This window comes from Camelus ferus, chromosome 5, assembly GCF_009834535.1.
Source record: "Camelus ferus isolate YT-003-E chromosome 5, BCGSAC_Cfer_1.0, whole genome shotgun sequence".
In the NCBI taxonomy this organism is placed as follows: Eukaryota; Metazoa; Chordata; class Mammalia; order Artiodactyla; family Camelidae; genus Camelus; species Camelus ferus.
In genome coordinates, this window is record NC_045700.1 from 7,469,971 (window position 1) to 7,482,698 (window position 12,728).

Below are 12,728 nucleotides of genomic sequence, written 5' to 3' on the forward strand. Positions count from 1 at the left end.
TTACCAGGTTGAGGAGTTCTCTTCTCTTTCCAGTTTGTTGATAGTTTTTATGATGAGATGTTGGATTTTGTCAAAAGCATTATCTGTATCTGTTGAGATGATCTCATGGTGAATTATGCTTAGCTTTGAATGTTATATCAATCTTGAATTCTTGGGATGAACAGTTATCATGTATTATTCTTTCTGTATATTGTTGGAATCTACTTGCAAAAAGTTGACTAAAATTTTTTACATCTATGTTTATGAGGTATATTGGTCTTAAGTTTTCCTGTAATGTCTGTTCTTGGTTTTGTTATCAGGGTGATGCAGGGCTTACAGAATGAAAATGTTCACTCCTCTTCAATTTTCTGGAAGAGTTGTATATAATTGCTGTTTCTGGGCCTGGAAATTTCTTTCTTTGGAAGGTTGTTAACTATGAATTTAATTTCTTTAATAGGTATAGTCCTGTTCTATTTCTTTTTGAGTGCGTTTTGGCAGTGTGCAACTTTTATGGAATCAGTCTGATATAAATTGTCAAATCTGTATGCATAGAATTGTTCCTAGTACAGGTGTCCCTTGCTTTTCACAAGTTCACTTTAAGCCATTTTGCTTTTATGAAAAGATCTACATTACTACCTGCTTTCGCTAACCAAAAGAAATCCCAAAAGAATTTTTGTTTTTATGAAAAAAGGCAAAAAATGAAAATAGTGTTCAGTGTTTGTTTTGCAGCGAGCTGTTGTAGAGGTAGCCTGCACCCCCAGAAGTGAGAGTGGCACCACGAAGCTCCTTCCCTAGGAACTACCCGCAGCATCTCAGCATCAAGCCACCATAACTTTGAACTGTGTCTGTGATTGAGATTTATCTCGATTTATTTTGTGCATCCCTTGGCAAGATGTGTCCCTAAGGCAAATGTTTCTTTGCTTTATGCCATTTCTGCTGCCAAGGTTTCATAGGAATTTTCTACTTTCAGATAGTGAAGGAAACCTGTATTTCGCTGTCTTTTTGAAGTCTTTAGTGATAACTTTTCTTGCATTCCTGATACTGGTAACTTGTGTTTTCTTTTTTTGGCGGGCCTATCATATCTTACTATCTTTTCAAAGGTCCGGCTTTTATTTTCACTAATTTTCTCTATAGTTTTTCTGGTTTTCAATTTCATTTCTTTCTGCTCCTCTATCATTTTCTGTCTTTTGTTTTAGGGTATGTTGCTCTTCTTTTTCTGGTTTCTTAAAACGTAAGCTTAGATTGTTTACTTAGGGCCTTTCTTATTTTCTAAAATATGCAGTTAATGTTATATATTTCACTTTAGTGAGTACTTTAGTTGCATACCACAAATTCTTGTTTTAACTTTTGTTCAATTCAAAATAGTACTGTTTCCTTTGAGATTTCTTTAACCCACGGATTATCTAGCGGTGTACTGTTCAATGTCCAAGTGTTTGGAGATTGTCCTTAACTCTTACTCATTTGAAGTTAATTCTATTATGACCAGAGAACATACTTTGTATGACTTCAATCGTTTAAAATTTCTTAAGAATTGTTCTATGGGTACTGGTTCAGTGGAACTAAAAGCTCTCATTTCCTCCTCCGATCCCCCGCTACCAGCTCCTCCACGCATTCCGCTCAGGGTTGCAGTTAACATTCAGTGAGACAGACAAGAGGAGGCTCTAGCAGCCCGCCGCCAGCCACACCTCTAGCGCCAGCGCCCACCCACGCCGCCCAGCCCTGCAGCACTAGGGTCTTGGACTCGTGGAGCACCAGCGCGCCGGCCGCCGTGCGAAGTCCAGGAGCGGAGCGTGTGCGTGCGTGCGTGCGTGCGTGCGGCGGAAATCCCGCCTCCTGGCGTCTGCGGCTGGCCCTGACCGAAAGGGGGGAGCTCAAGGAAAAAGAGTAGCGGGATTGAAGGAAACAGGAGATTTGGGAGGAGGGGCGATAAATCTTCTCTTTCCCATTGGCTGGGCCCGGGGAGACGCCTCGCTGCGATTGGCTGAGCAGCGGGGGCGGTAGCCCACTTCGGCCCGCCCCTCCGGCCGCGGGAGGCGCCGGGATCGCGAGCGCCGGAGGAGCCAGCATCGGCTGGGGCTGTGTCCTCACGCGCCTGGAGCCAGGCGGCCGGGCCTCTGCCGTCGGGTCTTCGTCCCCGGAGGACGGCGAGGGTGGCCGGCCGCGGGGGCGGTGCGGGCCGTGGCCGGGCCGAGCCAGGGAAGGCGGGCGTTGGCGCATCCGAGGGACCAGGGCCTGCGCCGACCGCCCGCGGCGCGCGTCCTGGGCTGTCTTTTCATTTCCAAGTGATTATTGTTTTAGATTTTTTTCTGCAGTCGTGAATTTTGATTAATTTACTTCACTCAGCAGCCGCTAGTTTGAGGTAAAGCGGCGTTGCATGCCGGTGTCATTTGTCGTTGAGATGTGGGCTCCCCGCAGCCTGTGTGTTTACCTTTTGGATTTAAGGGAAGGGGATGACATTGTGATTTGGTCTCTGCTCGTCCATTCTCAAGGTCTCGCCGACACGGCACAGAACCGGGTGAATCCCCGTGAGACTCTTACATGGACTGGAAATAGCCCTTTTCCTTCCTCGCTCCATCTTTCTCTTTCCGTCTCTCTCCTTTCACTCCCTTCCCCCAGCGCTTCTCTCCTTCCTTCTGTTCTGTCTTTTGCCGCATTAAAGCTTGCGGGAGGGTCTTTGTAACATTCTGAAAAGCTTTAGATCTTCAACATTTCTGTTTTCCTCGCAGGTTTGACGACCGCTAGGAAACCGGAGGAAAGATGCCTTCTGATTCTTTCTGTTTGGCTGCCCAGGCTCGACTTGACTCCAAATGGTTGAAAACAGATATACAGGTGAGGTTTTGACATACCTTTTTCTTGGTGTTTTCCTGCGTCTATAGTTAAATTTCTGGTTAAGGCTTTCTTTATGATATGTAAGGGGTTGCAAATTGGATCTTGCCATGTTAGAGAAGCAGGTTTACTTTCTATAACTTAAAATGTACCTTTATTGTACCAGTTTTTATTGCTGTTTTTATAGAGTGTGTGGCTACATTTTAATAGTGTGAGGAACTTGAGATATAGTTATGCAAAAATTTTTCTTAACTATTATTTTTAAGAAGTCTGTTTCATTCTTAGCCATATCTTGGTGACTGTTTAGTGATACTTTTTGAGATGTTCAGTTAATTATACTGGGGAGAAGTGACGTACAGTTTTATCATGTCCTGCAGAAACTCACTTGTTTTTACGGAATTCTATGTTTGTGTTTCTGGAGAGAGAGTCCAGTTGAGCAGTTTTGTATTTGTGAGTGGTCTTATTGAGAGGAGTGCTCGGATATTCGCATTGGAAACAAAATGCTGGTGTTAGACTCTCGGTAATTGCAGGGTTTTCCAAAAATTATCAAATAAATAATAACGGTAATATTTCAGTAGACTAGTCTTTACCCCAAGTTAGTTTTGTTGCAGATGGTTTGGAAAAACTGCTTTTGTGACTCTCTATTACCTTCAGAAAGAAGTGTCTGAAATTCTTTGTGATAAATATGTGTTGTTTTTCTCTTCCCTGAGGTTAACCATTTAAAGTATTTCTCAGGTAATCTTACCTTTTTAAAGTACAGTCTGACGTACTGCATGGAGGTTTATCAAGTCATGTATTCTGTAAGCAGTTGGTCATAGCTACTTGTAGTGCAGCATTATTGCCTTTCCTAAATTTTTTTTTTTTTTTAACAGTCTTGAGTCCAGGTTGGTATGAGAGCCACCTGTTAGGAACTGTGCTGTGGATGATGGGATTGTTGTTCATGGTGTGATGTTAGATAAGAAAAACAGGAAGAATTAGGTCCAGAACCTGGCATAGTAGTGACTCTTGGTTTGTTTTTGTTTCAACATTGCCTTTTATGTAGCAATTCCTCTCTGTTTACCTTTGTCTTTTTTTTTTTAAGCTGTGTTGGGGGAGGTGAGAAATGAATAATTTCTTATTTCTGAAATCTTGAGATTCAGGCAAACCAATTTTAAGAATTGTTTTTAAAACGACAGTTTCTTTTTATTTATTTATTAAGGGGGAGGGTAATTAGGCTTATTTATTTATTTATTTTAATAGAGGGACTGGGGATTGAACCCAGCAGCTTGTGCATGCTAAGCAGGTACTCTACCACTGAGCTATACCCTCCCCACCGAAGAATTATTTTATATTCATGTTTATGTGTTATGGTATTTGTTGAAGTAAATGACTTAATGAAGTTTTTTTCCCTTAGTAATCATAATTGAATAACTGCTAAATACGAGTTTTGGCATCTTGATCTAAAGCCAGTTTAATGCTGAACTGAGGGCTAATGATGAGTCCGACAGATACACATAAAAGTGAAACACCACTTAAATGCCTTAGGGTGCTTACCATTTTACTTTTGACTTATTTAATGTAGTGCATAGTGCTTTACCCTTCTAGATATTTGAATATCATTCAGAACCCTTCCGGACTCCCGGGAATGAGTGAAGAGACCTTTTTGGGTAGTGCATCCGGGGAAAAATGTAGTGTGGATGTTGAAGCTGTGAAAAAAGTGATTGCTGACCTGGGCTTTGTACAACTGCTCCAGCATTGCTTGTTAAATGTGAGGAATGAACGTTGTTTCACCCTGAGGAATGACTTAGATGTTGTTTGACTTGTTGGAATCCTTCCTGAAGGCACCTGTCATGGGTGCAGGCCTTACACTGACAAGTTTTCTCCTTACCTTGTGAGGCATGTCTCTCTGTCTGGAGTAGGAAGTGTCCCATCCCTCGGTTGGGGCTTTTGTTTTGGGAATAGGATTGACACCTGCTTAATAAACAGTATATAGGGGTAGAAACACATTTCTTAACCATAGGATTTAGCTAATCTATTTTCTATGGCTCTTTTTGTTTGAAATGCCCTTACAGTTTTTAGTGACATTAGAAAGGAACAAATTTTGGAGATTGTGAAAAGTTTTATTATATGCGTATTTTAAAAAATATAGACGCTAATCCTAGACTTTCTTGACTGGAGACATTTAGATGCCTCAGGCCTGGGACCTTGCAACTAACTACCTCTAATGGGGTGTCCATTATGTGGCAGGCATATATCTGGTAATATGTCTGGTTTTTTACATATGTAATGCTTTTTACCTCTTCTGTACTCTTTGCTGATTGTTGCATGGAGTCTCTCAAATCCCAGGTTCTCCTTCACAACTTTATTGAAGATGCAATAAAATACAGAGCTAAGAAGTGTTACCTACATAGTCATCACCATTACTGTTTTTATTTACAGTAAAAGTCCTTCTGTTTGATGTTATTGGTGGTTTTTCCTAATGAACCAAAAAGTTAGTTAATCAAAGGAACTAGAAAACATAGTACATGATACCTTAAAAGCTTTTTATTCTTTAGACATATATGCATACTTGTTTGCTAGTTTTGATGTAAAGCTAAAGGTGTCTGAGCATGGGTCCAGGAATGGCGTTTTCCTGTTCTTCTTTGCATAAGCTGTACTCAGATGAATCTCCTACAGTTTCTATTTTTGGGTTCTTTGAAGTGGAACATGAAATTAGATATGTATGAAGCAATTTTTTAAACTTTTTATTTTTAAATAATAATAGACTCACAGGAAGTTGCAGAGAAAGTAGAGAGGTCACTGTGTACTCTTCACCCAGACTCCCCCTGGGTTACGTCTTATGTAACTGTAGTGCAATAGTAAAACCAGGAAATTGACATCAGTATGGTGTGTGCATAGTTCTATGTTGTGTTACCAGACTTGTCTATCCATGTACCCACCACCGCAGTTAAGATCCAGAACTGTTCCAAATGCCAAATGACATCTTTTATATGAGGAACCTAAAAAATAACAACAGTAATAATAAGGGCACAAATGAACTAATTATTATTTTGATTTCTTGAATATGTGTAAGCACATCTGACTGTCCTTTATGATTGGATTACTGCATTCTGTTGATTCTTGTTTTGCAGTTGGCTTTATTCCTTTGATAACTATGTAAGTTTAAAAAGCTAAAGATCTAATCTGTTCTTAGAAACAATAATTAGTACATATATACAAACTTAAAAAAATTGCAGTATAGTGTATATACGTATTTACATGCAATATAACGTGTATGTGCAGTCAAACTGTAATAATTCTACATTCTACCTAATAAAACTGAAAAAGGAAAAATTTTAAATACCGAAAGATTAAAATACATAAATAAATTAAAAAATAAAAGGGAGAGTCAGTCTGAATAAATAAAGAAGACCCAACTATTAAAAAAAAAATCCAGAACTGTTCCATCGCCACAAAGATCCCTCTCCTGCTGTCCTTCTGTGGTCACACTCTCCTTCCTCTGTGTCTCTGACCCCTGGTAATCACTAATCTGTCCTCCAGCTCTATAATTTTGCCTTTTTGAGACTGTCATCTGGTATGTGACCTTTTAAAATTGGCTTTGTTCACTTGGCATAATGCCTTTGCCCATCGAAGTTGTTGAGTATGTCAGTAATTCAACTCGGATTGAGTTCGTCTCCTTCTGATCATTGATTTGAGATGATTAAGCATAAAAGTGAGCTTTTAAACTTAAAGTTGTTAAATGTATATATTGTCACTTTATACTTAGAAATATCAATAGATTAAAAAATGTAAACATGAACTTAGTAAGTTCTATTCTTGGGTTTTTCCAGTTGGTAGGTGATTCATAGAAATAAAAGAATTTTGTAAATAGAGGTAACTTACTTGATTTTCATAATGACTTCTTGTGATTACTTTTTTGTCTGTGGAATAGGTAACATTGCTCACTTTTATTCATGATTTTGGTTATTTGTATCTTCTCTATATTTTGTATCTGTCTTGTCAGGGGTTTATATATTTTGTTAGTCTTTTTTTTTAACAGAGGTACTGGGGTTTGATCCCAGGACGTCATGCATGCTAGGCGTGCACTCTACCCCTGTTAGTCTTTTGAAGAACTTCTAGCTTTGATTCTTGGAAAAGACTAATAATAGTTATAAGGGAAAGAAAATGAGTTTACCATCAGACTTTGACAACAAGGGCTTACGTAGAAGAAAACTGAGTAACGTATTTAAGGCACTCAAGAAAATAAAATACGAGCCAAGGATTTTATGTTCTAAGAAAACTGACTTTTCAGGTAAAAAGGATACAAACTTATCAATGAGCAGGAACTCAGAAAATACTGTTTCCATGAGCCCTTCCTGAGGAATTGAGCAGAGAAAGGTCTTCAGATGACTGAATGACTGTAGATTGACGTGAAGACTGGCGGTGGGCATTAAACCTGTAGTTATGGGTAGACCTGCAAAGTAAACGAGTTTTAAAAGGGAGAGAGCAAAGCACGTTACAGCCGTAACTGCTCCGCAGTGTCTCATCTGGTAATCCTGTGCGTTAAAAGTTTTCACTTTAGATGTTGTATTTTTCATCTCTAGAGGGTCTCTTCCAGTCTTTTTTGTATCTTCCGTTTCATTTGTCACCATGTTCATATCGTTCTCTCTGTGAGTATATAGAGCATGCCTATAATAGAGTTTTTAATGTTCTTCGTTGCTAATTCCATCATCTCCATCATTTCTGGTTTTATATCAGTCAATTGATTCTATCATTTCTATTGATTTATTGCTGTGGTTATGGGGCATGTTTGCATGCCTGGTCATTTTTTATTGGATGTTGGACATTGTAAATAGTAATGTTATTCTGTGCTGTATTTTGTTTTATTCCTTCAAAGAGCATTAGTTTTGTCTGGCTTGCATGTCAGTTACTTGGGATTAATTTGGCCTTTTTAAAGCTTGCTCCTAGGTTTGTTTGGGCTGACCTAGTACAGCCTTTAATCTTGGGCTAATTTATCTGCCTTATTAAGGCAGTCTCCTCCTTAGGGCTCTGTCTAATGCTTGATGTTTTGGGAGGTCCTTCTCTTCTGGTTGGTAGAAACACAAGCTTTCCCTAGACTGAATCATGGGAGTTCCACCTGCTCCTTTTCAGTGCTGCTTTCCCCAGCTTTGGTGGTTTTCTCAACCCATGCCCTGTACCCAGCCAGAGTCTCAAGGGGTCCCCTCTGCCCATCTCCAGAGATCACTCTCTCTGTAGCTAATCTCTGCTGGATTCTTGCCATTTTCACCTACTTACAGCCTATCTGTCTCCTCAATTCAGCAAGACCTCTGGGCTCTATTTGGGTTCCCTTTTCCTGTGTTACAGCCTGGAAGCTGCTTCTAGGCATTACATGTGGGCAGTTTGTAGCCCTTACTTCATTAATTGCCCTTTTCAGGGGTCACAGTTCTGGGTTGTCTGTTTGAAAACAGCTGTTTGATACATTCTGTCTGATTTTCTACCAGGGAGGTAATTGCTAAAGAAATTAATCCTTCGCAGGTGAAAACACAGGCCTTCCCAGTCTGCTTTCAGTCTCATTCATTGAGTTCTTAATTTTAGATATTGTCCTTTTTGGTTTGAGAATTTCCACAATTTTATTTGAATGAATTTTATTGAAGTATATTTAGTAAAATGCTTCTACTTTTAATGTTTAGTTTGAGGTGTTTTGGGGCAGTTTGCTTAACTTGCCACAGTAGGTACATTTCTGTAGTTTCTGTTGAAATTTTCAATCTGATCTTTTAATTGCTTGAACATCAAACCTTGTGCAGCCTTTTTAATTCCTCGACTGTGTCTCCCCTTCCCTTCGGGTTGATGTCCCAGCATGCTTGTGGGCCGCCCTTCTACTTCCTGGTCTTGGATGTAATGCCACGCAGGAAGGCTATTTTAAGATTATGGCCTCCCAACCGCCTACCATGGAATTGTAGGTGACATAGTCTGGAAGTTGCGGGGAGAGCAGGAGCTAGGTTTCCATGGGGTGAACTTTACCATTTGGCAAGGAGAGATAAAGGAACTGGGTATTTTGCCCCCGCCTTTGGACTATTCTGTGGTTTCTTCTTGCAGACTCTGTGGAAGAGCCCCACAGGCCTAGTGAGATGACCTGCTGTATCTGCAGCCCAGGAGTGGGGGCCAGTGCAGTAACGCGGGAGTCAGGATAGTAAATACTTCTGTGGGCAGTATGTTCTCTGTGGCGACTGCTCACCTCTGCTGTGCTCATGTGAAAGCAGCCACAGATGGTACAGAAAACAAGCATGTGTTGCTGGGTTCCAGTAAATGTTACGGATACTAAAGTTTGAATGTCATAGTTTGCATAGATCATGAAATATCTTCCTTCTCTTGACTATTTTTCAACCACTGAAAAATATAAAAATCACCCTTAGATTGTGGGCCATATAAAATCGGATCATGGGCCAGATTTGGCCCCTGGGCGGGGACTTAATTTGCTGACCCCTGTAGTAACTTGCTGTGCCCCGGGCTTCCTGTGCTGCTTTGTCCTGCCTGCCCCTCTGCCCTTCCCTCACTGCCCTGTGCTGGCATCTGCTAGGGAAAGTGTCACTCAGCACTTTAATCAGTTGCTCGGAGTTGCCTTTTTAGGGCGAAGTCTCTGTGTCTTTGTTTGTTTCCTGGATCTACTCTCGGTCTGTTTATGCTGTCTTCCATTTTTTTCATTTTTCAATCATGTGGTCTTATCTTACGTATTATTTTTGTTTTGAGTTCAAGGCGTTGCATATGAAAAATCTGAGTAAGGGTATTCTCCAGAGAGGGTCTTCCAGACTGGTAGCATGGTGCGCAGGGTCACTGCAGAGCAGTGGGGAACTGGGATGACTCAGACCTGGGTCCTACTGCCCAGCTTGCACCTCACCTGTATTTCTGGGGTGTGGCCCATCGAGGTTCTGCTTGAAGCATGGCTTGTTGACCAGGCCTGTCCCCTGTGAGACCAGCCTCTCTCTCCACAGCTCCACTGAGCTCTGCTTGGTCTCAGCCCTCAGGTGCTTCTCAGGGAGGCAGCTTTCAGCTCTTCTGCGCTGTTTTTTGTTTGTTTGTTTTTTTAAATACTTCTTTCTTTCTTTCGTTTGTTTGAGGGGGGAGATAATTAGATTTCTTTACTTACTTATTTATTCCAGTGGAGGCACTGGGGATTGAACCCAGGATCTCGTGCATGCTGAGCATGCGCTCTACCCCTGAGCTACACCCTCCCCCCTTGAACAAGTGCTCTCAAACTGACAAGTTGAAGTGGTTTTTGTTGCTTGTGCAGGCTGTTCTTCCAGGGCCTTGATTATTTCCCAGTTTTCCCAGCTGCTTTCTCCTTGGGATCCTGGGCTTCCATCCCAGTGCCTTGGAAACTGCTCTCCCCAGGGCTTCATCTCTGCTTTCCACAGACTTGATCTTTTACCCCCTCCTCCCAGGGAAGCTTGCTTTGCTGCCTTAGCAGTGTTCGTCCTTCCTCGAATCCTTTCAGATGCCCGAAATGTTGCAGTGTGAGTGGTGGTTACTCAAGTCCCCATATGCAGTGATTATTTCCCAGTTTTCCCAACGTGACCCAAGTGATGAAAGCATGGGCGGTAGCAATAGTTTGTTTCCACGTCAGCTGGGCTGCTTCCTTGGCTTCTTCTTTTTTTTAAAAAAATGTATTTATTTATTACAGTATTATTTTAATTCTTTTTTTGGGGGGGAGGAGGTAATTAGATTTATTTATTTTTGGAGGGGGTACTGGGGATTGAACCCAGGACCTTGTGCATGCTAAGCATGCACTCTACCACTTGAGCTATACCCTCCCCCGCTCCTTGGCTTATTCTTTGTAAATATTTCATCCCCAACCTCCCTGGGGCTATCCTGGTGAGCAGTCGGGGCTGAGGATGTTGGTCCACCTTTTTCCTTGGGTGTGGGCATCTCCTCTGGTCTATGGCCTCTTTGCTGATACCTCGTAGATTTAAACCTCTAGCCCCGAACACTCTACTAAGATCTGAATTTGTATTTGCAGTATGTGTCTGTGTGAGCGTGTGAAGGTGTGTACCTGTGGGTGTGCGCCCATGGGGAGACGGTCTCCACGTTGATGTTCAGTAGTTGGTGCAAATCTCAGTGGTTAAAACTGAGCTAGTTCACTCTCATTCTGATTCTGTTCCCTCACTCTCTTTTCCCCCTTTCACATCTGATCTGTCCCCTTTGATCTAAAACGTCTTAGATACTCTTCTTCCCTTGTCTCTTCTTAGGCTGTCATCCTTTTTTGGGGAACTCTTGGTAAAGGCCTCCTTTTCTCTGTTTCTAGTTTCTTCCTCTGTCTCCGTACACTGCAGTGACACTGAGTTATGACTTGCGGCATGACCATTTAGTCTCTGGTGCCCCTAAAGGTGGCGTGGGACTGCTGGAACATGGCCCACAAAGGGCTATTTAGTCTGGGCACTGTTTGCCCCCTAGGCCTTGTGGGGCCGTGTGGAGACTGGACTGAACCCAGCGGCAGGTCTTAGCTGCCCTCTTACCTGAATCAGCAGGTAGGCCAAGGCTTTCCATTCCCTCATTAAAACCTCAGAGGCCCTGAATGTGCATGTCTCACTTTTTAGAAAGGAATTACTTCTTCCTCTACAAGTTAATACTTTGGCCAATAGTCATATGTTTTGGTCTCAAGTATATTTATGGCAGTTACCTTATTAGTGATGTGAACAGATGAATTATGTGTGCTGAAAGAAAGTTGTGGCTACCATGAAAACTGAGTTGGTTGCCGAATTGGTTTTCTGTTGCTATGTTGTTACAAGTCACTGACTGCAAATTGAGCAGCTTTAAGCAACTCACGTGTACTCTCTCCCCCTTTCTGTGAGTCCATAGTCTGGCCATGGCTTAACTGGGTCTGCTTCAGGACTCACAGGCTGCACTCAGGGTGCTGGCCACTCTGACTCCTCATCTGGAGTCTCATTGAGGTCCTTGTTGGCAGAATTCAGTTGTTAGGGTTGTGGGACTGAGTCGTGGGCCCCCAGGAGATGCCCCTCTCCACAGGCAGCTCATGGCACTTCGCTCTTCTGGCTGGGGAGAGTGTCTTTTCTGGAGGGCCCCCTCCTCTTAAGGGCTGTCACCTGACAGGACCCTGGGACAATCTTCCTCTTGACTAACTAGAAATCAGCTGATGTGAGACCTCAGTTATATATGAGAAATTCCTTCACCTTTTGCCACAGAAGGAAACAAAACCTCATCACGGGTGTGATGTCCCAGCCTATTCACAGGTCCCGCCTACACTCAGAGAAGGGATTCCACAGCGTGTGTGTGCACTGGGGGCAAGGATCTTGAGGGCCGTCTTATATGTGCCTACTACACATTGCTTGGATAAAAGTGAGATGCTAAAAAAAATGCCTTGTACAGGTTAGGTAAGAGAGAACTGTGAAGGACGGGGTGGGGGGAAGTCTTGAAAGTCTAGGAGAATTCCGTACTAAGACTGCTCACCAAGTGCCCTTCAGTCTTGCTCCATTTAAAGAAACAGACTGGAGGTAGTGGATGCTTCATGAGAGTGGTGAATGCTGGAATGGTGACAAGGCATGGAGTAGTGGACTTGTGAACAAAGAAAAGGCCCTGGCCTTCCATTAAAAGATGGGCAAACAGATGTGTCTGTTTTAGTGTCAAGTGTCTTGTCTGTCTGATCGGAGGGCTGCTGTTGCACCTGCAGTTTTCAGAAGGGCCGCCTGCTCTGGGTGTGCACCACGCCCCCGCCCTTCACCTGCTGCCTGCTCTGGGGAACCTTTTCTGACTCCCTAAAACTGACAACCAACAAGAGCATTTTTGTTTTGTTGTTGAGTATCACTGTGGACTTGTGTTTTTATTTGCTTTTTTAAGTTCAGTATAGTTGTTACGTATTTTGATGTTCAGTTTTGTCCTAAATTTGCCCAGTGGAGTCCCCTTCAGGCTTTGAGCAGCCTTTTTGGTGCAAACCTAAGATATTCTAGGCTCAT

General features: G+C 42.3%; 1 protein-coding gene across 1 annotated transcript in view; it reads left to right on the top strand.

Moving 5' to 3' along the window:
* The first annotated feature begins 2,008 nt into the window (after positions 1–2,008).
* The window catches only part of LOC102509078 (E3 ubiquitin-protein ligase HERC2), a 176,582-nt gene continuing 165,862 nt past the window's right edge, over positions 2,009–12,728 (top strand). Inside the window, 2 exon segments of the mRNA XM_032479272.1 lie at positions 2,009–2,338; positions 2,706–2,808. Coding sequence (XP_032335163.1) covers positions 2,737–2,808 — 72 coding nt within the window. The 5' untranslated portion in view covers positions 2,009–2,338; positions 2,706–2,736.